General features: G+C 35.5%; 1 protein-coding gene across 3 annotated transcripts in view; it reads left to right on the forward strand.

Moving 5' to 3' along the window:
* pxna (paxillin a) overlaps positions 1 to 26,637 on the forward strand; it is a 100,946-nt gene that overhangs the window by 11,265 nt on the left and 63,044 nt on the right. Inside the window, exon 1 of one of the 3 annotated variants that reach the window (XM_056457298.1) lies at positions 25,268 to 25,704. The exons of 1 other annotated variant lie outside the window; for it this stretch is intronic. In XM_056457298.1, the coding sequence (XP_056313273.1) occupies positions 25,323 to 25,704 (382 nt within the window). In that variant the 5' untranslated portion in view covers positions 25,268 to 25,322. Of the gene's footprint in view, positions 1 to 25,267; positions 25,705 to 26,637 lie in introns of those variants that run through there. One more of the 3 variants, XM_056457300.1, reaches the window with a different exon arrangement.

Below are 26,637 nucleotides of genomic sequence, written 5' to 3' on the forward strand. Positions count from 1 at the left end.
ACGCTTTCATAAAGGAGATAAAAGCAATCTGAAATAAGATAAAGCTACGTTGTTACAGTGCACTTTTCTCTTATGTTTGCTTTTGAAAACAGCATTGATTGGGTTTAGAGAAGGGTTTAGGTCAGTGGTTTGCTCATCTGGTTATCTGTATGACAAGCCTTGCATGCTTGTGGATGGGTACAAAAAGATGTGTATCTGAAACGAACAACAAAAGCTATACTAAGTCAGTGTTTCTCAACCATGTTCCTGGAGGACCATCAGCACTGCATGTTTTGGATGTCTCCTTTGTCTGTCACACCCATTACAGGCCTTTCAGGCTCTGCTGATTAGCTGAATCAGGTGTGTTTGGTTAAAGAAACATGGAAATGTGTAAAGCTGGTGGTCATCCAGGAACATGGTTGAGAAACACTACTTAGCAATGTATTTCAGATTTGCAACAATGTAAACATCGCCTTCCAGTGGATTTGTCACATGAAACGTGCAACAATACATATGCAGAGCTATGTATTTTGTGTTTCACAAAAGTGGAAGCTGAGATGCATATTTCCAATGAGCCTGGCCTGAAACTTTTAGCTGTAAAGTGCAGAATATTGTCGAAATCCTTTGCTATACTGAGATAAAGAACATTAAAATCATGCACAGTATTCGCATATTAATGTGTTATGTATAAATATTCCTATATTTACCGTAGTAAACCGTAGTAATTTGAAGTAGTGTAATAAATGTGTTTATGGTAGTACTGTAGTTTGGATTAGTAGGGCTGGGCAATATGACCTAAAATCAAAACCTTAATTACTTAGATTAATTAAACACTACCTCAATTTTGCATATGAACAATGCACTCAGCAATGTCATGGAAAATCTCAAGTGCCCAGTTTGTCCACACGCTGTAATACGTTTTCAAAGGAGAAGTGTTCACAGAATTACAACATACAAAACATAACTGACATGGGGAAATTTCATAGGTTATAAATTTTGGTTTTGGTTTCTTTTCAGTTAACTATTATCAGCATTATTCAATAGTCTGGATATTCTGTAGGTGTTTATTGTCTCATGTTCAGTGTGTTTATCTATAACTGTGCTGGGTCTCGTATTGCAACTTGAGTCTTGCATGAGCTAATCGCCATGTGATTCTGAACAGAACAAATTATTTTCATGAAATGACTCAAGATGCCTGGGCAAAGCCTCAGTCTTTTAAACACACACACACACACACACACCTATTTTTAGCAGTGGATTTGTAGTTTCATCCTGACAGCACTTTAGTGTCTGTCATGCGTGTGTCCTTTTTTAAAGCGTCTGTTTGCTTGTGATCACAGGCACCTTTTAAACCGTCTAATGCAGATTGGCATAAATAGGGTGCCTGAAGTGTATTTTCATTAGGAAACGTGATACTTTTTCTCTATTGACATTTTCTGTTGGTAATTATATTTCAGTCATTTAACACGTAAAGTTTAGTGTGATGAAGACTGACTTGGTGGATAGTCTATTTAAAGTTAAAGCAGTCATGTAACCGGTTTTTATTTTATTTTGTACTGTTCTCTGACGTCCACTTATAATGTTATCAAGTATTTTACATAGCCCATCATAATTTTGAAGTGACCCCCTGTAGAATGCATTGTTTAAGTAGATGTGGCTGATTGTAAGCCTTACCTGTCAACCCTCCTGTTTTGGGTAAATGTGCTTTGGGATGCATTTCTGAGAACTGAGAAATATGTGGCTCGGAGTACATATGTCTGCATTTTGTGTGTAAAACGAACAACATGGGGTGGTACTGCTAACTGCTTACCTCCATCCGGATATATGGGAAGGTTTGCACGGTAGCTCAACCCCAAAGAATAGTGCCAGACTTGGGAGGCTGAGCTCTTGGGAAAAGAGACATTATTGGCCCATTTCCACTAAGTGGTACAGTACGATTCGGTACGGGTCACCTTTACCAGGCTTGCATTTCCACTGCAAAAAGAGTACCAATGGTGTGGGTGTGGTGTACGACATAAAGTTACCGTTCGACGTCATTCTCGCTTGAGGAAATGTCAAAGTAAAGCTGTACTGGTCGATTACATATCATATGAGAAGCACTTCTCACAAAGCAGATGTTTTATACACATAAATACTTGTGTATGTGTATAAATGTTCATTACTAACCTTTTTATGAACATGATTTGATTATAACTGCAGGTCAATCACTGTACAAAATAGCCTACTGTAACGTCTGCAATTATATAAAATAAATAAATGAACATATATGAACACATACAGACCCTTACAGTCTCCGAAATGTTACCGATTAAAGAAAAACTGCTCGCAGCATACATTAAGGACTTATTTGGGTTCAAAAACAACACTAATAATTATACAGTCAGTGCAAACCTTTCATCTGCATCTTTAATCTTCACCAGCACATGTAACCCTATGTTAGAAAGTAATTCCGTTCATAATAGTCCAAAAGGTGATGATAATAGTTAATCATGGCAGTTTGCTCATGTTTTAGGTTGCTGAAAGAATCATTTGCTCCTTTGTTTTTTCCAGCTTCTCCTTTGTTTTTCATGCTTCACTCTCGCGTTTGTCCATTTCTGAAAGGATCGGATGTCAGAAGCACTTCAATAGCCACGCGCGTGTTATTATCATCAGTTTAAGAAGTTCGTTATTTCACATATAGACGCGCTGTGAGCGATCGCAAGCTCTCTTGATAAAGTGAAACCGCTCAAACTCTTAGACCGGCTCGTAAAACAAAACAGGACACAGCAGGCTTTGTTCTTCTTGGCTTTGTGGCTGTTCATCAAGACGATGCCAAGGTTTGTTTGAGCTCGTGTCGACCCTGGCTTGTTATTATATGTATAAATTATTTTTGTATTTTCATTAGGAAACGTGATACTTTTTCTCTATTGACATTTTCTGTTGGTAATTATATTTCGGTCATTTAACACGTAAAGTATAGTGTGATGAAGACAGACTTGGTGGATAGTCTATTTTGAGTTAAAATAGTCATGTAACCGGTTTTTATTTTATAATTCCACTTATAATGTTATCAAGTATTTTACATAGCCCATCATAATTTAGAAGTGACCCCCTTTAGAATGCATTGTTTAAATAGATGTGGCTGATTGTAAGCCTTACCTGTCAACCCTCCTTTTGTGGGTAAATGTGCTTAGGGATGCATTTCTGAGAACTGAGAAATATGTGGCTCGGAGTACAAATTTCTGCATTTTCATCAAGACGACGCCAAGGTTTGTTTGAGCTCGTGTCGACCCTGGCTTGTTATTATATGTATAAATTATTAAGATATAATGTCTCGGCTGTGTATTTTGTCTTTTGTTTTCGTTCTCCTGGCTTTTGTACGCGCTAGTGATGTTTCTCTGTAAACCAATAGCGTTCAGCTGTGAATCTAGCTCCGCCTTTTGGTACCCTTTTGTCGTGCTAGGTACCCTTCGCAAAGGGTACCCAAAAAGTGGTACGGTACGGTTTGCTTTTTGGTACCTTTTGACAATGGAAATGACCATAAAAGCATTCCGTACTGCACAGTAAAAACTGGCCAAGAGACAGCAAGACATGTATACATTGTCCTCTGATGGATTTATGAGATACGCTATGTATGAGAAAACGTGCCCCAGTAACATATGAAGAGGCATGTGCCGGTATCACATTTTCATGCTGCGATTAATTGATTGAGCTTTTATCACGGTATACGGTATTATCACGATATTGTAATTTTACTAGAGAAACAGGTAAAAAAAACACAAAAAACTTCAGTTTCGTGAACTTAGTAACTTTAATAACTTTTTAATTAACTAAAAGTACTTCAAACATTTAAATACAAATAAATATAAATAAAACAATACACAATATAAAAGTAAACTTGAGCAATTATATCAAAGTGAATGTGCAAAGGGAAACCGTCTTCGATCAGCAATCCCTCTGCATTTTTTTGGAACCCAAAATATTTCCAAACCTCTGACTTTTTTTTTTAAGGGGGATAAATTGTCGGCAGTGTTTCTCCTTCCGCCATGCTTCTTCTTCGTGTGAGGATTAGAGAGCGGTGGCAGCGGCGGCGCGCACTGCGTGCACACAATGATTCTACATGTGGGGATTGTTTACATCAGAGTGCGCATCAGTTCTGCGCAGCATATACGCAGTGTTTCTTCAAGCGGTTGATGGAAAATAAGCTAAGGCGCGTTCTAAGAATATAAATTCGGAGCTATTATTTTTCACGGTATTTTGAAGTGCCCGCGATAACAATATCGTGCATATTCATTACCGTGATTTATCGCATTACCGAATACCGGCACAAGCCTACATATGAGATTGTCAAAAATGTACACTGCGCACTGAAATTGCAGTCCAGGGTGCATGTTTCTCTGTTCTCAACAATGATACCCTGGGCACACATTTTGAACAATGCTTCCTTTATTTACAAAAGTTAGCATGTTACAGTTTTGTATTTAAAGGTTTCTGCCAAATATGAATAACTCTTCACTCTGAAAAAATAATTATTATTATTTTTTTATTATATTGCATGATTTGACAGTTGCACAAAGCCATATTGTGATGTTTTATTTTGTTATATTGTGTTATGAAATTCTAAACCACTCTGTCTGATTCCAAAGCTATTTTTAGTTTGTCTCTGCACAGTTATTATTGTTTTATTTATTGAATTATTTGCTGCAACCTGTGCACAATAAGGCTAAGTAAAGTGCATGAAAATAAAATGACATTTGCCCATGTTGACCTTCAATGCACTTTCACCTCATCTCATCATACGTGCATCAACCATGTCCTAAATGGCACACAAACAGTGGTCCCTTTATTCTTGGCAGTGGAGCATAGAGCGACGCAGACATTGAGATCGCAGGTGTGAGCCTTTCTCTCCTTTTTCTTTTTTTGCTTCTGTAACCATAAGCCTGCATTGTGGGACACAAAGCTTGCATGAACCTAAAAAACCTGTATGTCTTACACAACATATTTTTTTATTTGGAATATGTCACAATAATACAGCAATTGAGATCCAATAAATTGCAGGTTTTAATTCAATTCAATTCAGTTCACCTTTATTTGTATAGCGCTTATACAATGTAGATTGTGTAGGATCAGTGTAGTTCAGTTTGTAGTGTTTTAAGTTCAGTTCAGCTCAGTTCAGTGTGGTTTAATAATCACTACTGAGAGTCCAAACACTGAAGAGCAAATCCAACGATGCGCAGCTCTACAGATCCCGAACCATGCAAGCCAGTGGCGACAGTGGTGAGGGAAAAAAACTTCACTAATGGCGGAAGTGAAGAAAAAAAACCTTGAGAGAAACCAGGCTCAGTTGGGCACGATCATTTTAATTTCTCCGCTGGCCAAACGTCTTGTGCAGAGCTGCAGTCTCAGCGGCGGAGGCTGGAAGCTGGCCTCAGCGAAGACTCGTCTGTCTCTGGAGCGTCACAGGAATCAGTCTCATGTTCTCCACTCCTCCATGACCACCACAGTAGCTGCTCAGGATTCGGCCAGGTCCAGGATATGGAAACCTTGGGATCATCTCGTCGTTGGTCTTGGATCGAATCAGTGACTCTGCATAGTCTGAGGACCCCGTATTTTACTGGGCTGATTTGTGAAGGCTGTCCATTAATATTCACAAACTTGTAACGGTCAGCTAAGTATGACTTAAACCATTGTAGGGCCTGTCCCTGGACACCTGTAGACTTTTTAAGCGATTAATAAGGATACCATGGTCAATGGTGTCAAATGCCGCACTAAGATCGAGTAGAACTAATAGCGAGGTGCACCCTTGGTCAGCAGCTAAGAGTATTTTTTTTTTTTTTTTTTTAATAATGTATTTATTAATTTTTTAAGCAATACAGATACAACAACAAACAAGTGAACAGAACGTGCGGGGGAAAGAAAAAAAAATTAAATTAAATAAATAAAATAAAATAAAAATTAAATAAAAATTTTAAAAAAATTAAATAAAATAAATAAATAAATAAAAATAAAGAGGGGGGCATTAATAAAATTTGCGATATTGCATATTCATGCACCACAAACCTTCATAAGATCTGACCTTGTTAAATCAACCCTCTGTGGATTATGGAGGTTATGTTTAACCCATATGTAACAAAAATGGATCCCACCTCTCATGAAATAAAACATCTTTGCCATGTAAGACACAAGTTAAGTAGTCCAGTGGTACATATTCAAGTATTACCCTGTGCCATAAAGACTTTGTAGGAGTTTTGTCCGTTATCCAGTTCAGGAGAATACATTTTCTTGCACAAAATGTCAGGAACTTGCAAAGTGTTTTTTTATGTTTGTCCATATTAATCTCGTTGAATATCCCAAGCAGCATTTGCTTGGGGTTACCACCAATATCAATAGATAAAATACCATTAATTTCTTGTTCTATCATAGCCCAGAACTTTTGAATTTCCCTGCAAAGCCAGAAACAATGAACAAGGTCTCCTTCCTCAGTTTTACATTTCAGACACATTGGTGACAACTCCTTTTTAAACTTGTGCCTCCGTGAGGGAGAGATGTGAGCTCTATGTAGAATTTTCAGTTGCATTGCTTTTACTCTGTTACATACACTTAGGGACGTTGCATTTTTCCAAGCTTCCTCCCATTGATCATCTGTTATTTGTATATCAAGGGTCCTTTCCCAAGTCTCTTTCAAGGAGTCCGTATTTAAAGAGCCACAATCCTTAAGGACTTTGTAGAAACAGCTTGTTGAATTGTCCCTGTATGAAAAAAGTTGTCTTTCCACAACTGAAATGTCCTGGTTTACGAGTATTGTAGTGTCTTTTTTCACAAAGTCTCTTAATTGCAAGTAGCGAAAAAAATCTTGTCGCGGAATATTATATTTATTGGTCAGTTGGTCAAAAGACATTAAAATATTTCCATCAAACAAGTCATGTAATGTAGTGAGACCTTTCAGTGACCAGACTTTGAATTGTGGGTCTTCAGTTCCTGGCAGAAAATCTAAATTATCACAGATGGGGGTAAAATTTGAGGTGAGTTGAGATCTTCCTTCCAAACGTTTTATAAATTGCCATGCTTTGATAGTACAAATCGTAATGGGATTATTGCAGGAAAGTTTCACTAATTTAAGCTTTTTTAAAAAAAGCAAATTTCTGAGAGGGATTTTACAGAGTGAACTTTCAATGTCAAACCAAACTGCACTGGGTCCTTTATGTATCCAATCAGAAATACAGTGCAAATGTACGCTTAATTGATATTTTCGAATATCTGGAAGGTCAAGTCCGCCTGCCGAAGATGAAAGCATTAAAGTTGAAATTTTGATACGTGCTCTTTTGTTTGCCCAAATAAAAGAACTGAACCAGCCATTCAGTTTCTTAATGGTTTTGTGTGTAAAATTTATCGGAATCATTTGAATAGGGTAGAGTAGTCGCGGTAGAATATTCATCTTTAAAAGGGAGATGCAGCTATGAGTATTTTAATGAGCATAAGAGACCTCTTTCAAAAATGTTTAATTACATTTTACTGTATTTACATGGTACACTAAAAATGCTGGGTTAATGTAATCTCAGCTGGAGTCAAATGTGTTTTATTTATTTATTTATTTTTTTTATTTATTTATTTTTTTTTTATTTAAATATAAATTCAAATTTTTATCCCATTTGTTGGGTTTGAGCATATTTGACTAAACATTGTTACAACCCAGCATGTAGTGTATTTGCCAGTAAATGCAAAGTACATTCTGTTTTTGTGCAGTATGTTTATAATCGTCCAGTCACCAGGGTTAAAAGGTGAGCTTTCAGGTGGTTTTAGTCCAAGCATCATGATGATGATGATGATGATGATGATGATGATAGTCTGCATAATCAAGACCAGGAATGTTTAACCTGGTCTGCAGTTGTAGTGCACAAGATGACATTAAGCTAAACGGTCTGGTTAGAATCAGAAAGAATTGTGTGTAATTACACATTTTCTTTAATGTCTCACCAAAACCAGCTCAGACGCTGACCTAAAACATCTGCTTACGTCTGTTGGTCAAACCTGCACAGTTCTGTTGTTATAAACATATGTGTGAAATTGTGGCTAGGTTGCAAAACACCTCATGCATGAATGCTTTAACACTTAAAACATTGTGCTTGTTACATGCATTGGAATGCAACACAGTGGTCTGGTGATCTGATATTTAGATTAGATTAGATTCAACTTTATTGTCATTACACATGTACTAGTACAAGGCAACGGAATGCAATTTAGGTCTAACCAGCAGTGCAATAGCAGCAAGTGCAGGATACAGGTATAAGTTATAAAGTGCAGTTATAGAGAAACTATGGTGATATTTACAGATGGATGTACTATCAACATTATATACAGGTTGTATTAGCTATGAACAGAGATTTACAATAAATGAATATATGTACAGGATGCTATTAATAATCAGGAGTGGCAAATAGATAAACAGAATTACAAATGTCAATGTGCTGTGGGTATGTACAGTTCAGATAAATGAATCAGTGCAATGAATATGTGCAAACTTTAAATGTGCAAATGTTAAATAGTGCAGTGATTGTGAGGAGTATAAGTTAGAGGAGTGTGGGGGTGTATTGGGGGGGGCAAAAGAGTCAGTGAGGGGCAGAGTTCAAAAGGGAGACAGCTCTGGGGAAAAAGCTGTTCCTCAGTCTGCTGGTTTTTGTCCGGGGGAGCCTGAAGCGCCTGCCGGAAGGCAGGAGAGAAAACAGTCTGTGAGCAGGGTGAGAGGTGTCCTTAAGAATACTGCGTGCTCGGCGCAGACAGTGTTTCTTCTGGATGTCCTCTATGGCTGGCAGTGTAGTCCCTGTGATGTGTATGGCTGGCAGTGTAGTCCCTGTGATGCGTATGGCTGGCAGTGTAGTCCCTGTGATGAGTATGGCTGGCAGTGTAGTCCCTGTGATGCGTATGGCTGGCAGTGTAGTCCATGTGATGCGTATGGCTGGCAGTGTAGTCCCTGTGATGTGTATGGCTGGCAGTGTAGTCCATGTGATGCGTATGGCTGGCAGTGTAGTCCATGTGATGCGTATGGCTGGCAGTGTAGTCCATGTGATGCGTATGGCTGGCAGTGTAGTCCATGTGATGCGATATCTTAGAGTTAAAGGAATCAGAAATGAAAGTTCTTCATTTACTTGCAAGGTGTTCCTAACTTCATATTTGGCTGTATAGGCTGTATAACATTGGAAAAAGCTGACATTGCAATATTTTGTTGTTCTGTGATTTATACATTGCGATATGATTATAATTTCACAAAAGACAACCTAAATAACTACTTGGAAAGAGTTCATACATCCGCACACAACATAATAAACAATTTGCATGTGCATTTAGGGTTGCACGATACTGAAATTCGATACTGATCGACACTGAAATGTTAAACACGTCTATTTCCGCCAAACATTTGAACGCTGTTGAGCAGAATAAGAATCAGAATCGGCTTTATTGCCAGGTATGTTCACACATACGAGGAATTTGTTTTCGTGACAGAGCTTCTACAGTGCAACAGGATTACAGGGACTGGTCAAAAAACAGATAATAAATATATATTTTTTTAAAATAGAAGTAGTGAGTGCAAATATACAGATTGACAAGTGTATGTAGAGCTATATTACTATATACAATGTTATATGTGCAGCTGTTATGTGCAAATTGGCATGTAAAGTGTGTTGTTAAATAAGTGTATATGTGTATAAAAGTGTATAGCAAGTGTAAACAGCGCTGATTTGCCATTGTGTTTACGTGCTCAACAGAAATAACTGTGATTGGCCATGAAGGTCATCAGTTCACCAACCTCACCGCTGTTTACTGAGTGTAAACACAGATACGGGGACACTGGAGCGTTTTAAAGTCACTTCAATCAGCTGGTTTGTCTATAAGCTGACATATGAGCGATCCGCTGATTAATCATGGCTTTAAAATACTCCAGTGTCCCTGTATCTAAACTAAGTATTAGTGGTGAGTTACTGATGTGTATTAATGTTTGTTTTTGTTATTTTATTTTATTTTTTTTAAGCGGGAATCTCACGCTAACTACGTTAAAGGACAATACAAAATGGTGTTGCTGCTTCAGAATATTTCAGATATAGACACATTGGATAAGTGGAGCAAAGCCACACCACATGCAACAACTTGATCTTCCATAGTTAAATGAATTTGATAAGTGTGCAGCATTTTCACACTAGAAAGCATGTTTTGTATGCAGGAATCAAAATGATCCTTTAAAAACGAGATCAATGTTGTGAATTCTGATGCTCTCGCCACTGGAGCTGTAAAGGCGGACAGCGTTGTCGCCAGGGCGGCCAGATTAAACTGCCTTCGGTGTGAACGCACAATAAGACTGTTTTTAACAGCACACAGCACCATCTGCTGTTAAAACAAAGCTTTGAATCATTCAATAGAGAATAGCTATACTTTTTGAAATTTGCAGAATTGATTTCTGGAATGATTTAATCTGAGCTTTAATCTGTTTTTGCTGTATCTTAAAATGCTCTACAGGAAAACGAACATAAGTAAATATGGATAATTCTTGTCTGCTGTAAAACTGCTACTTTAATTCAGGCCAACCCTGATAAGATTAACATGTCTGGAGGAGTTAAAATGAGTATGCAAACTTCTGTTGGAGACTCTTAGTCACATTGCAGATGCTTCCTTTTCTGGAAAAGAGCGTTCGGTTGTGATGTGTAAACACAAGAGTGTTTGAGTGGTGAAACACTCCAACCTCAACACACACACAAACTATGGTGAAATGTGCACGCTCAAACCTTGACGTGTTCACTAACAAAAGATTTGACAGTCATAACAACTATGTTTTTATGTTACTTTAACTTATTGTAATAAGTTAATCAGGTTACAGCTTGTTTTTATTAGTTATGCAAGGTTTAACTTGAGAAATTTTATTCAATTTGACTAATGTAAGTTGAGATGACTCGAAACTTTCATTTGATTTAACTAAATTTAAGGCAGCAAGATTTGAAAAAATATCTACAGTTAAAGACATTATTATTATTATTATTATTATTATCATTATCATTATTATTATCATTATTATTATTATTATTATTATTATTATTATTATTATCATTATTATTATTATTATTATTATTATTATTATTCTTTTTTATTATTATTATTATTATTATTATTATTATATTATTTGTTGTTGTTGTTATTGTTATTATTCTTTTTATTATTAATATTATTATTATTAATAATAATAATATTTTTTTATTATTATTTTTATTATTATTTATTTTTATTATTATTATTCTTTATTATTATTATTATTATTATTATTATTATTATTATTTTATTATTATTATAATTATTATTATTATCATTATTATTATTATTTTATTATAATTTTTATTATTATTATTATTATTATTATTTTATTATTATTATTATTATTATTATTTTTTTTTTTTTTATTATTATTATTTTTTTATTATTATTATTATTATTATTATTATTATCATTATTATTATTATTATTATTATTATTTTATTATTATTATTGATTATAATGAGCCCTGTAAAATTTTAAGTCTGCTTAAAATATTTTACGAGTGATGATGTTTAACATTTGATGTCTTATTTATTTTAGTTATCTGGAATCTTTTTTTTTTTTAAACTTCCAAGATCAATATTATAAGACCCTAAGAATTGGCTACAGAATCAACTACTGTTTTCCAATGATTGTCCAGTTGATTAACCTAACATGCCTAGTTAATCTAGTTAAATAGCTTTTTAAGCTGTGCACTAATATCTTGCGAAATGACTAGTAAAATATTATATACTGTCATCATGAAAAAAAGAAATTAGATATTATTAATTGGTTATTAAAACTAAATGTTCTATGTTAGTTTGCGAAATATTTAAAATTACACATAAGGGCTAATATTTTGCCTTCAGCTGAATGCTCAGACTGCTAACTCTTCACTCAGTAACAGTGTAACACATTGAATTAATCATGAAAATTGCAAGTAGAAAGTCTGCTGTGATCTTGTAGTTTATTCTCTGTTTTTTGTAGTGTGGTAAACAGTTTACAGATTAATGCAAGTTAGTTTCTGTTTATCAATAGCAACACCTTTGCAAGGCAGATAAGCTCACATCCTTTACATTTTAATTAAGCAGGTCCAGTTTGTTTCACATAAATGCTGTTATGATAAACCATCAGTTTTGTGCTTGAGGTTTCATATTGAGCAATTTAAGTCGCAATACAATAATACAGTTAATATCTTACTTTGTAAATAATTTTATGTGCATATGTTTTTCTCCTTTAATATTTTCCATAAACTTAGGATATATATATATATATATACACTCACTTACTCACTCACTGGCCACTTTATTAAGTACACTTAAGTTCCAGCTGCCCATTGACGCAAAGTTGATAAAGGGGATTTAAGTGACTTTGAACGTGGCATGGTTGTTGGTGCCAGACGGGCTGGTCTGAGTATTTCAGAAATTGCTGATCTTCTGAGATTTTCACGCACAACCATCTCTAGGGTTTACAAAGAATGGTCTGAAAAAGAGAAAATATCCAGTGAGCGCCAGTTTAGTGTGCGCAAATGCCTTGTTGATGCCAGAGATCAGAGGAGAATGGCCAGACTGGTTCCAGCTGATAGAAAGGCAACAGTAACTCAAATAACCACTCGATACAACCGAGGTCTGCAGAAGAGCAACTCTGAGCGCACAACACGTCCAAACTTGAGGCGGATGGGCTACAGCAGCAGAAGACCACACAGGGTGCCACTCCTGTCAGCTAAGAACAGGAAACTGAGGCTACAATTCACACAAGCTCACCAAAATTAGTGATAGAAGATTAGAGAAATGTTGTCTGGTCTGATGAGTCTCGATTTCTGCAGCAACATTCAGATGGTCGGGTCAGAATTTGGCATCAAAAACATGAAAGCATGGATCCATCCTGCCTTGTATCAACGGCTCAGGCTGGTGGTGTAATGGTGTGGGGGATATTTTCTTGGCACACTTTGGGCCCATTAGTACCTATTGAGCATCTTGTCAACGCCACAGCCTGCCTGCGTATTGTTGCTGAATGTGTCCATTCCTTTGACAACAGTGTACCTATTTTCTAATGGCTATTTCCAGCAGGATAACGCATGTCATAAAGCGTGAATCATCTCAAACTGGTTTCTTGAACATGACAATGAGTTCACTGTCCTCAAATGGCCTCCACATATATATGTATATATATCGTCACCTTAGAAATATAAGATTCTATCTGACATATTTTAATATTGACATACTCTTATTAAATAACTTATTTACATTATGGGATGTTTTTTATAAGTTGTTTACATTTTAAGACTTTATTTAAAAAACAAATGTTACACACATACTGTTTGCTATATGGAATGCAAAAACTTTGAAGCTCAATATCTCAGAATCATTCAGAACGCAGACAATTCCAAGGTGACGAGATATATTTTATCCTTCAGTGTTTCTCCTTAAATATATTTTCTCATTCAACTACATATTTGTTTTTACTGAAATGTTATGTTTTTTTATTTTGTTCTAGATTCTTGTGGGTCTTTTTTGTGACATTAACATGCTCTGTGCAAAGTATATTTAGAAATGCTTTCTTTAGCAAATAAATCTCTTGGTATTTTTTTCCCTGCTGTTTTTTTTCCTAAGACAAATTACCCACATTTCTGTTAGTCATTCATCCTCTAAAATGATTTAAAAATAAAGGAAGAAATATAAAATATCTCATCCCAAATTAAACACACATCAAAACAACTATGCAAATCTCACATCACCTAATTCGATCAATTTAACACTCCTCTGACAAGTCCTGCTGTCAGGATAATTACTATGGGCTACTCCATAAATGCTTTCTTTGCCCAGAATTGGTTTCTCCATCTTAATCTGACGTTCAGAGACGTTCAGCACAAGTCTCAACAAGCTGAAGCATTTGAGGAATCCCAATACACCTTTCTGCCCATCAGATAGAGAGATACTGGCGGATTGGGAGGTTAAGAGCTCATGTGAGAACGGATCCATTCATCCATGCAGGAATGTTAAGTAGAGACTTGCACTTTTATGATTGTTTTTGCTTGCTTGTGTGCTTTTCTTTCTATTTTTTTAAAAGTGCAATAGCTCTCATGCCATGTGCGTTAATCTTCTTTTATTTGTAGGATTGGATAATAAATACATGGCATAATGTGATCGAGATATTGAAAGGGTGTAGTTTGATTGCAGCAGTTTGAGATGAGGTAGTCTTGTGTTATTTCAGATACACCTGTAGAGGGCAGCTGGAACAATAACTTCATTATAAATTTGGTTTCCTGTCTAAACAGAACTGTTTTATTTTAGTAATTTTATTTCACTGTTTTGTACCCTTTTATATATTGTATATATATGTATTATGTACTACATCATATGTAATATTTTAATTAGTTCATACTTAATTGCTAATTAATTAGTCTTTAGTTTATTTTCCAATTTTCTTGCGATCATTTTTGTATTAATTTCTGTTATTTATTTTATAATATTGTATTTGATTAAATTAGTTTTTTTCTAGTTTAGTTTTCCTTTGGTTTTGCTTTTGGTTCTTTACTTTGTAATCACTATTACTTTTTTGTACTTCATATTTTAGAATTATGCAAAATCTATAAATCAAAATAATTATATTTTAAACATATTTTGTAATATTTTTTTTTCTGTTTTATTTTCTTTTATATTATTTTTTGTACGTTTTGTTTTATTATTTTTGTGTTTTTATTTTATTTTATAGCAGCATATACATTGCAACTTTTTTATTTATTTTTAAATTATTGTAGTTGTTGTTGTTGTTGTTGTTATTATTATCATTGTGCCTTTAGTATGTAATTTTAAATCACTTTTGTTTTTCACTCTATTGTATGCAAAATATACAGTTTTTTTCCCTGCCAATTTCTGTTTAATGGAGAAGAGTTTTCCAACACATTTCTGAACATAATAGTTTTAATAACTCATTTCTTATAACTGATTTATTTTATCTTTGTCATGATGACAGTAAAAAATTTTAACTATAGATATTTTTCAAGACACTTCTATACACCTCAAAGTGACATTTAAAGGCTTAACTAGGTTAATTAGGTTAACTAGGCAAGTTAGGGTAAATAGGCAAGTTATTGTATAACGATGGTTTGTGTATCTGTTTGTTTTGTATGACCATCAAAAAAAATGCTTAAAGGGGCTAATAATTTTAAAAGAGGAAAAAAAGGGGATTTAATAATTCAGACTTCAACTGTATAATCCAAAACAGTCCTATTTTAAACATTTTTGGAATATGCTTCATAATCTTTTGTTTCATTTACTATTTTTATGTTTAGTTAATTTATTTTTTTTTGTTATTTATTTTATAAAAGCATATATAATGCATATGGAATTATCATCATCATCATCATCATCATCATCATGTCTTTAGTATTTAATCTTAAATCACTTTTGTTTTTATACTTCATATTTTGTAATTATGCAAAATATATAATCCAAAATAATTCTATTTTCAACACATTTTGTAATACACTTAATCTTTTGTTTTCTCTATTTTTAGGTTTAGTTTATTTAACTGAATATAATTAATACATTTTGTTTCTTTTTTTATGTGTTTTTCTATTTCATAATAGCATATACAATGTGATTTTATTTTTTATTTTTATTAAAAAAAAATAATAATTTATTGTTGTTGCCATCATCATCATGTCTTAAGTATTACTTAAATCTTAAATCACTATTGTTTCACTATAATCACTATAATTGTTTTTTCTTAATATTAAGGAATTATACAAAATGTATAATAAAAAATTATATTTAAAACATTGTATTATACTTAATAATTTTTTGTTTTATTTTCTATTTTTATGTTTTGTTCATTTATCTTAATATATTTAAAAATGCTAATTTTCGTTTATTGTTTATGCCATTTTTAAATGTATTTTCTAATATCATATACAATGTGATTTTATTATTATTATCTTTGCTATTATTATTATCATGTCTTTAGTATTTAATTTAAAATCATTGTTATTTTTTACCTAATATTTTGAAATTAGGCAATATACACTCCAAAAAAGTCTGTGTTATTTAATCCCAAATTGGGTAAAATATGGACTATCCCAAATATTGAGTAAAATTATATCCTATTAATTTAATAAAAAATAAAAAAAATGTTTAATAAAAAAACCCAGGAGTTAGGTAAGTCCCTATTACACCCAGAATTAGGTTGAAATAACCGGCCATTTTTTTTTTTTTTTTGGAGTCTGTATAATCCAACATAATTCTATTTTAAACATATTTTGTAACATACTTTTTCCCCTATTTTTATGTTTAGTTTATTTTAAATAATATATTTAGTACATTTTTATTTATTGTTTTTATGTTTTATTTATTTATGAAATATATATACAATGTGATATTAATAATGAGGTCATGATCATCATTTTTATTTTTGCAAAAATGGCTTGTAAATGCCTCCTTGTTCAGTTTGAAGAGTCTCATATACACCCTCTCAGGGTCTAGCCGTAATATCTTGGTCATGTTTTTGAGATAAGTCAGAAGCACTGTGTCATTGTCTGCTTATGTTCAAGTCAAGACGGATTATTTGTGTTTGGGCTCACATCTCATTGTCCGTCTGTTTGTTCATTTCCTCCACATAACCACATCATGACTCCACATCAGTGTCATCAGCTGCATTGCTTCATTATTGCTTTATGGTTCATTTCAGGATCTTTTAGACCACGAGTTACGCACACATTTACTTCAGCAATTCCTCCTCACAAGAAGGCTTTCGTTCGTTTCAAAACGATTTGGCACATACTAATTCTATATTCGAATACTATTTAGGATGGATAGTATGCAAATTGGGACGCAGCAATAGTCAGGCTTTGATTTAAAGTTAGCCAGAACTTTAAATCTTTTTTTATTCCCAGTGGATCAACTTGCACTGATTAGTTATTCACATTAATAATAACAATGTGAGCTAGCAAAATAAAGATCGTAAATTTAGATTTCAAGTGGACTTTAAGTGTGATTTTTTTATAAGTCTCAGGTTACTAGTGAGATGGTCAGCTTAAATATCAGTTTTAATAGCGATACTGGACTCTGGTTGTTTCCGTTTCTGTCTGTGCTTCACTCAGAGCTGGTAATTAGTCCCACAAGGCGTCTCTCTGACAGAATCCTAATTAAAAAACACACAGCTTTAAATATAGAGGAGAGAGAGGAGACGATCCCTGCTGAGAAACATCACTTTCTCATGTCTCAAAAAGTAAATAACAGGCCTAGGTTGAGCTTTGCTTATTTAATCCGTCACCTAACAGAAACGGGTATTTTGGTAGTCTTAGAAGTCTTTCTTATTGTTTACTGTAGTGCCGGGAAGAGATTAATCACAATTAAAATAACATTTTGAATTTACACACATAATTAAATGGTGTTATGGCTTTGCGATCAAAAACATGTCATTATAATAGAAGTCTGTGGGGTAAAAACAGCCACCAACATAACGAAAGGGTAGTCAATTTGCCCAGAGTGTAAAATCATCCCATTTGCTGAAACACAGAGAAAGTAGTGGCCAAATTAAGCCTCAAAATCAGGCCAGAGTGGATTAAAACAGGGTTAAAGTTGCCATGAAATCAAAATTTAATCTTTTATTATATGTAGTCTGATGTATTGTAGCACTTGATTATTTTGTAAAAATGCATTTACCTTCATAAATTTTAATCCAATACCATAACCTCCCCCTCAAAATGACTTTATTCACTTCCTGGTCACATGGAATTCCTTAAGAGAGGAGCTATCAGTCATTTACGGCGGGGCTGTCACTAATTTAGGGGGGAGGCACCAATCCTTTAGGGGCGGAGCTATGTGGAGCTATCAGTCATTAAGGGCAGTGCTAACAATACTTTAAGGTGAGGCTATCAGCCATTTAGGGCGGAGCTATCAGTCTATTAGGGTGGAGCTATCAGTCCTTTAGGGCGGGGCTATCAGTCATTTAGGGCGTGTCTTTTAGTCATTTAGGGTGGAACTATTAGTTATTTAGGGCTAGCTATATGTCCTTTAGGGCGGAGTTATCAGTTCATTAGGTTGGGGCTACCAGTCATTTAGGGCGGTGTTATCAGTCATTTAGGGTGGAGCTGTCAGTTTTTTTACTGCGGGGCTATCAGTCCTTTAGGGAGGGGCTTTCAGTCATTTAGGGTGAAGCTATCAGTCATTTAAGATGGAGCTAGCAGTTCTTTTGGGTGGGGCTATCATCCTTTAGGGCAGGGCTATTAGTCATTTAGGGTGGAGCTATCAGTCTTTTAGGGCAGGGCCATCAGTGGGTGTGTCTCGTTTCTGCTCTGAATTTGTCTGTCTTCTGTTCATCTTCTGTTCGTCTGTTTGTCTTTGTCGGAGCTAGTGGTTCTTTTGAGTGGAGCTATCAGTCCTTTAGGGAGGGGCTTTCAGTCATTTAGGGTGAAGCTATCAGTCATTTAAGATGGAGCTAGCAGTTCTTTTGGGTGGGGCTATCAGTCCTTTAGGGCAGGGCTATTAGTCATTTAGGGTGGAGCTATCATTCCTTTAGGGCGGAGCTATCAGTCTTTTAGGGCAGGGCTATCGGTGGGTGTGTCTCGTTTCTGCTCTAAATTCGTCTGTTTGTCTTTCTCGATTCATTTCCATCTTTCAACAATCAAATCGATTCCCAAAGAACAAAATCATGCACCGCCCTTCATTTATTTCTCATTTCAGGACCGTTTTAGGTATACACACCTAAAATAGAAATGAAGGTGCAAAATCCATCACTGGGGTGGTACCTTTTTTAAAAGGTATATTTTTGTACCATACAGATGGACATTCCTGTATTTAGGGTGCACATTTGTACCCTTAAGTTTCACTTTTCTACCCTTAGAGTTCACTTTTGTACCCTTTAAAAGCCCCTATTATGGGTTTTTGAAAATGACCTTCCATGCAGTGTGTAACTAAGTGAATGAAAACATCCAGCTGAGGTTTAAATCTAAAAGTTCACCATGTTTAAAGCTATTGATTCTTTAAAATATAAGTTAGCCATTTAGCAACGAAGCTACAGTCACCGAGCAGATAGAAGTCCCACCCATAACGCGAATCCGCATCTATTGCTCAGTGAATTTGATGCACAAATGAAGCGAGTAAACTCAATGTTCACGCGTCTATTTACCCGCGTATAGTGCGATTTATCCGCCCTTGCCGCGTCTGGTGTGAACACAGCATAATACTAAATGTGTGTCGTTGTTATTACTTGCGCTTGGGTTTAAGAGTCGTGTAATATGCTGGTGTTTAACTGTATTGCATTCCTGCATTGGGCTCTCACATACTCTCTGCTACTTCATACTGTAGCCATGGTGGTCATTTCTCTCGGTCTCGTGCTAAATGCAGTCAACCAATCGCAATAGACTGGGTCATTGGGCCAATCAGCGCAGTTTAGCTTCACGCTAAGGAGGGGTTTGGCAACAAATGAATCACTGAACAATTCATATGGGAGTCGTTGGAATTATTAGATAGATAAATGCATATTATAAGACAATGAAAGTGTTTTTCGACCTTGCACACACATCAGCATGTTGTTGGAGACCCCTAAAACCAAAATATGACTTTTATAATGCATAATAGGGGCTCTTTAATGTTCACTTTTGTACCCTTAAGACAGAGTTTCCCAACCCTGTTCCTGAAGGCACACCAACAGTCCACATTTTCAACCTCTTCCTAATCAAACACACCTGAATCATCTTATCATAACATCAGAAGAGACTTGAAAACCTGAAATGAATGGGTCAGATAAGGGAGACATCCAGCATATGTATATGTTGGTGTGCCTCCAGGAACAGGTTTGGGAAACACTGCTTTAAGGTACTGTGAGGTACACATTTGTACTTTTTAGGTATTGATATGTACGTTTAAGAACTTGTTAGGAACAAAAATATTCCTTTGAAAAGGTACAGTCCCAGTGACTTTGTACCTTTATTTCTGAGTGTGTATGTGTACCATGATCGCAGAAAAAAGGACTTAACCTTCATTTCATGACGACCGTAGTGTCTAATAATGATACTCTCTCCCTCATTCTTGCTGGGTTGACGTGTGTGTCACATGTCGAGAACAGAATGCTCGAGAATTCAGAGTTATTAATGCTTTACTCCCTCGGATCTCTCAGGTTTTACAGCGCAGGGTGTATTTCATGGCCTCTCCGTGGCAGGTTTAGGACGGGAGGCGTCTTATTTTAGCATGGAGGTCTTGGGTCTCCCTCTTTGGCTGACCACACTGGTGGTCTCAAATCTCCGAAGGTCAGACCTTAGGACTCTATATTTTGACCTCATAAAAGAGTGGCCAAGATCTAACTTTATCTAGCAGGTCTGATTTGTCCGTGCAGATTGTGTTTCCTGCAATTATGACTGGAGTGAGTTGTCGGAGTGGTTTTAAAGACTTGTTGCTTGGCTCAAAGGTTTTATTGCCTGTTTAAGGTGTTGAAGGCGTTATCTGCAGGTCATATAATTGACCAGACGGGGGCGTACGAGTATATATGTCAGATTAAAGAGGAATGGGTTATGAAATAAGCAGTAATAATTAGCCTTCAAGGCAAAGATATAGCAGGACTTGTATTTCCAGCTTTGTTTATTTCTGTTATACGATTGACATTTCAGATTTAGACCGCACTGGATTTAGTGGCTTGCGGCATACAAATGTGGTGTGTTATGAAATCATGCCAATTATTCAATATTTATATGCTAAAAATCCCTGTGTGGAACTTAATAATCGCAGTTGCTGTATTGTGTGCTAGCCACATTGAGTTCCTTTATTTCTGTCCTGCCATGTTTCAGTGTTTTCAATGTTAAGCAGGAGCTGTTTACTGCTTATAGGGACAGAAGAGGTTGTGTCAGGGTAAAGTTCTGCTCTAGTTATGTTTGCCGTGTATTTCCAGTGTAGCTTGCCAAAATATATATGGCAAACAAAACACATTTCTGAAATAAAAGTCCACATCGGTCTTGCTCTTTTTTTTTTATTAGGAATAATTTTTCTTAATCATGAATTATTCTGTTATTTCACATCTTTTTATTCACCATTAGGGATCAGAATACTGTATGTGAATATACTTTTTAATTTTATTTCAGGGTAAAAAATTAAAGTTAACGATTTATGATTTATACTATTATGAAATGTGTATGTGTGTGTGTGTGTATATATATATGTGTATATTTCTTTTTAACAGAGAAAAGATGTTTTATAATATATATTTTATAATATAATATTTTATCTTTGTCATGATGACAGTAAGTAATATTTTACTAGATATTATTCAAGACACTTCTATACAGCTTAAAGTGACATTTTAAAGGCTTCACTAGGTTAATTAGGTTAACTAGGCAGGTTAGGGTAATTAGGCAAGTTATTGTATAACAATGGTTTGTTCTGTAGACTATCAAAAAAATAGCTTAAAGGGGCTAATAATATTGACCTTTAAAATGCTGTTTAATAAGACTTTCTCCAGAAAAAAAATTATTAGACATGCTGTGAAAATTACCTTGCTCTGTTAAGCATAATTTGGGAAATATTTATAAAAAGACAATATATATATACTTTTTTTCTAACTTTTTTAAGAACAGTCCCATTTTTAATTAACGTTGAGAAGCACATTTTAATTTAAACTTTTTTTTTGTAAGCACAGTGTAGTGTAAGTGGATCTGTTAGGTTAGGTGTTAGTGTTCAAACTATTTATAATGTTCAAAGTGGCTGACAATAATAAATATTCAATAATAATAATAGGAATTAATCTGCCTCATTTTTTTTAACTGTGCAGAGCTTTAGCTGCTTAATTAGGCCTGCTACGCTACTGTATTTCAATACTCATTGGTCATTGGTCATTATGGTGGTACTTGGAGAGACAATTTTGAGAACCACTGGGTTAGGTCATATCTGGGTATTCTATGGCCCCTGCACAACATGCGGTCCGCTGGACTTCTTTGATCGGCCCGCGTGTATTTTTTTATAAATTACCAAATATTTATTTAATTTAAGTTCAACCGCAAACAGGGTCTTGTAATGCGCTGGTCTGATATTGCGAGTCAACAAAAGGACACTTTCACATATAGAATTCATAAAACATAAAAAATAATAAATGAATGAATGAATAAAAATCCACTAAGGTCAGTGTTTTCTCTAGGATTGTTTCCAACTACCGATGGCATTATTTCAATGACAAATATCTTGAGTGCAGCATTTCAAGTCAAGATCACAGTCATGTATTACAAGTGTGTGAATCTCTTTGCTTGCGCACCGATTTCCTCTGTTTGTGCACAAAACTTCTTGCACACCCTCAAATATTCGCTGCTCAAGCACAGATTTTCTTGTGCGCTCTCAAATAAACGCTGCTGAAGTGCGATTTAGTGTGTTTAAGTAACGAGTACATCTCCAACATTTATTAGATTTGCTAGGAACATGTCTCCAATAGACCTAAAGTATGGCATTGATGCAAGTAAAGTGAAATAGCCATAAAAACCAGCAAGATAAAGTCACTGTATGCAGAACCACAGACCTTTATCTATAAACTATCATATTATCATAAAGCTACGTCGTGTTTACTGATCTCACATATTGCGCAGCCCTATCAGTCAGTCAGTCATTCAGTCAGTCAGTCAGTATATAACCTTAAAGGGTTAAAAAAATAACACACAGCACTACTAAGATTACAGAAAAGTTTGTTTTCTCGAACTCTGTTATAATTTACTCACTATTTATTACCTTTTGGGGCGATTATAACACGCTATACATTAAAAAAAACCCCAAAAAAACAGCAACAACTGAAGGTTATGAATGAGAAGCTGTAATGTAGCCGTGGCGGGAATGAATTTTGGTGTGGCGCCCCGCCATGGAAGAATGAATGTAGCAGAAACTACGAAGGTGAACAATCAAACAAACAACCCTGTGGCATTTGCTGTATATGAAGTTCATATTGTGATGCTGGTCTATAAAATACTTTTTGTATATAATGTATCCTTTTTTATGAATGTTTATTGAATAGTTTCACAGAACAAATTAACTGTATTGATCTGGCCCTCTAAAACCACCCCAGAGTCTACTGTGGCCCCTTGGAAATATAAGTTTTATTACATAATTAGTTTGTTAAACCTTACCTATTGTTAATAACAAAACAAAATAAAGACAAAAAAACAAGATATCCTGGCATAGAGACAACTATTAAAAGAGCTCTTTTGGTTTGCCTAAATTAGGGATGCACCGATCCCGATACTTGGATCGGATATCGGTTCGATAACGCATGTTTTTGCTGGATGGGGTATCTGCCAGCCGCGAGAGCTATATATAAGCCAACGAAAGCCATGAATGTTGCCTATTGTAAGGCACTAGAAATTTGTCATGTAGGGCTACTATATACCAAATGTTCTGAAACCATTCTATAGTTTAACGTGAAGCACAGATGAATATTCACATGCTTAAATTCATGTTCAGTTCAGCGCTTCCCACCGCTGCGCCTGTCAATCATTCTTCATTCATTCACAATTAAAACTGCGTGTCACGTTCGTGACAACAAGAAAAACTTTCTACAAAACTATTTGTTTCTGTTAATATAAGTAATCAGTGGAGAAATGCATTTAGTTTTGCATTAAATGGCTTCTTTTTGACCTGAAACAAGGATTTTATTGCTGTTTCTAAATCATGCTGCGCTGTGTCGTTTAGATCAGCAGATCGCATTCGCAACATTGAAGTAGAGAGGGTTATTACCTGCTCTTCACACACAAAGTAGGCCTACCTGAACCTTTAAATTAGAAAAGGCTCAATAATACATTGGACAGATCCTCATTGCACTGATTTCTTCCCTTTGTGCTGCCGTTTCGGAAGTGTCTGCAGATACCGGAGAGTTGCGTGTTCTGTCTCAACTCTTCATTCAGGCACCGGCTGCGCAGACAAGACATGCACCACTCCGAAAAATTATTCTCACAATAAGTTTCTATTCTCTCATCCTTCTGGCTGAGTTTATTCCTCTGAGGGGAATACTTTCAGTGCTGCGAAAAGTTTGTAAGCCTGGCTCATTGTGGTCAAAGTAATTAAATTAATAAAAGTGAAACTGACGGGCGCAGTATGGGTTTGTCATTAACAGAAAATGATTTGGCCTAATATAGCCTACTCTGAAACTGTGGATATCTCACTGTAATTTTATTTATATCAACATTTTATTTAACAGACCAGTTTGTGTTTTGGTGCTGAAGCATATAAGCGGACATTGTTTTGAACTTTCTCAGGCTCACTCACTGCAAGATTTGGCGAGGGAATCTTTAAGTAAAACTGGCCTCAGACAGTTTAGTCTGTGTCAAACCTGCAGGAAAATATTTGCTAAATATTTGCTGAAAGGCTGATTATTTTACCAACGATTAGGGTCAATAGTGGTAGCCTATTACAGAATTCAAAGGAAAATCTTAATATTAAAAAAAGAAACATAAGCTGGACCACAACAGATCAAAGTCGTTACAAATGCTCAAATAATGTAGCCTAGTTTACAGCAAGCATCATGTTTTCGGTTAGATTGTGCCATCTGTCATGTATAGGCCTATAGGTCTGTTATTTTTACTAAAGAAGATATATTATTTGAGTTGAGCACCGGAGCTATAAAAACTGTATTATGCTTAGGAAAAAAAAAAAACGGCATAGTATCGGGATCGGATCTGTATCGATCAATAGTAATAATTTTGGTATCGGGATCGGATCTGTTCCAAAAAAAAAGGGTATCGGTACATCCCTAACCGAAGTCATCAAATAAATATAATGTGCAATATTGATTAGCATGCACCAAGGAAGGATTGTAATTTACAGAGGATTCGGAGTGTAGTTTCCAGTAATGTCCCTCCTTTGAAGCTGAGTAGAGATCATCTGAGGAGTTTTAGCTGATAAACAATGTTTAAATAAGTGGCTTCCTCTATGGCCTTTCAAAGGAATGAAGCCTCTGTGATCGCTCTTGCTGACTTGCAGGGTTTTCTAGGGATTTTCAGAATAGCTTTCTTCCTAGATAATGTCTGGGAATGTTTAGCAGCATAATATTTTTTGTGGACCCCAGAACGTGGTCATATATGGGTTTGCGTAGTGTCTTTAGCCTTATGTAAGCAAATCCCCTGAGAGAAAGCGTTATCTGGCGAACGGTCGGCTGTATACATAATCGAGCCCTGTGGAATGTTTTGAATGCTTGGGATCGGGAACGACCCTTCCTTTCCTCGTCCCACTCCTGAGTTTTCCGGATCCTGTGTTTTAAAGCCTTCATGTGCAGTTCCTTTGATTCTTTCCCTTATGGACGGAGAGGCTTCATCGGTTGAGGAGTTCGAGAGGGTTTTGTCCGAGTTTGACATGCAGGATTTCACAGGACATGCTCAAGATCCACTGCCGGAAACCAAAACATCAGCTTCTCCAGAGAAAACCTCCAATAATTTATCAGATTTTACTCCTATTTCGGTTTCTGGATTGGAAGATGTTTTAGAAACGGAGGCAGTTGCGGGTTTGCCTGCTGAATCAGGTTCAGTTTCGGCTTCAGAAATGGACTCGGTTGTTCCATCCATCACGTGCTCATTATCATCCACTCTTGACCCACATTCAGCCCCAGATTCAGCTCCGGTAGCTGTTTCAGGGACTCTGGGAACTGAAGGAGTGTATGCTGGTTGTTCTGGCGTTCATTTGTGTGATTCGGATGAGCCGTACATGATCCCAGATGCAGACTGGGTGACCGGTGGAGGTAGGACTGGCTTATATTGTCTTAAAAAATGACAATATTTCTAATCTGCATGTTTAGAATCAGAATAAAGCTTGCCAATATATTGTTTCACCATTGACACTTTGTGTTTCCGCAGTTGGTCACATTGCAGAATGTGTAACGTTGAGTCTGTATTATTATTTGGAGTGAAGTGATGTGCATTTAGGTGTGCTGTAAGAAAGTTTATTTTCCTTTGAGAGACATTTAATTTCATAACAAATAAAAAAATGATGTTATGGCTTGCTAGTCTTGTGACTATACTGGAATTTCTAATTTTGATAACCTGGTGATAATTGAGAGTAAATCAAGCGATATGAAAATGCGGTCTCTTTTTACATCAACATGGTGAATCATAGTAGTACTTGCTTAAAACGAAACTTTTTTTATTGTAACATTCATTCATTAATTTTCTTTTCTGCTTCCTTTTATTTTAGCGAAGAAACTTGTAGATGAATTTGATGTGAGTCATGGTTTGGTTTTATGGATTTTAGACTTCTTGACATGTAGGCAGCAGAGAGTCATGTTCAGTGCTTTCAGACATGCTTTTTACATCAATAGGATCTCCACAGGGTTGTGTACTGTCCTCAATACTTTTTATATTGTACACAAATGAATGTCGTAGCACTAAGAACAACTGCCATATAATCAAGTATGCTGACGACACAGTTTTTTTATCCTTGTTAACAAATACAGATTGTAATGACAGCGATAATCTTAATGCGTTTTTTAAGTGGTGCAAAGAAGCTGAACTACAACTGAATATCACAAAAACAAAAGAGACGGTGATTGATTTTAGAAAAAATGCCTTAGAAGTGAAACCAGTGTATTTTAACGGAAAACAAGTTGAAAGGGTACAGGAATATAAGTATCTTGGTACAGTATTTGATACCACATTAAAGTTCCAGCAGAATTCAG

Source organism: Danio aesculapii, chromosome 5 (assembly GCF_903798145.1).
Source record: "Danio aesculapii chromosome 5, fDanAes4.1, whole genome shotgun sequence".
NCBI lineage: Eukaryota > Metazoa > Chordata > Actinopteri > Cypriniformes > Danionidae > Danio > Danio aesculapii.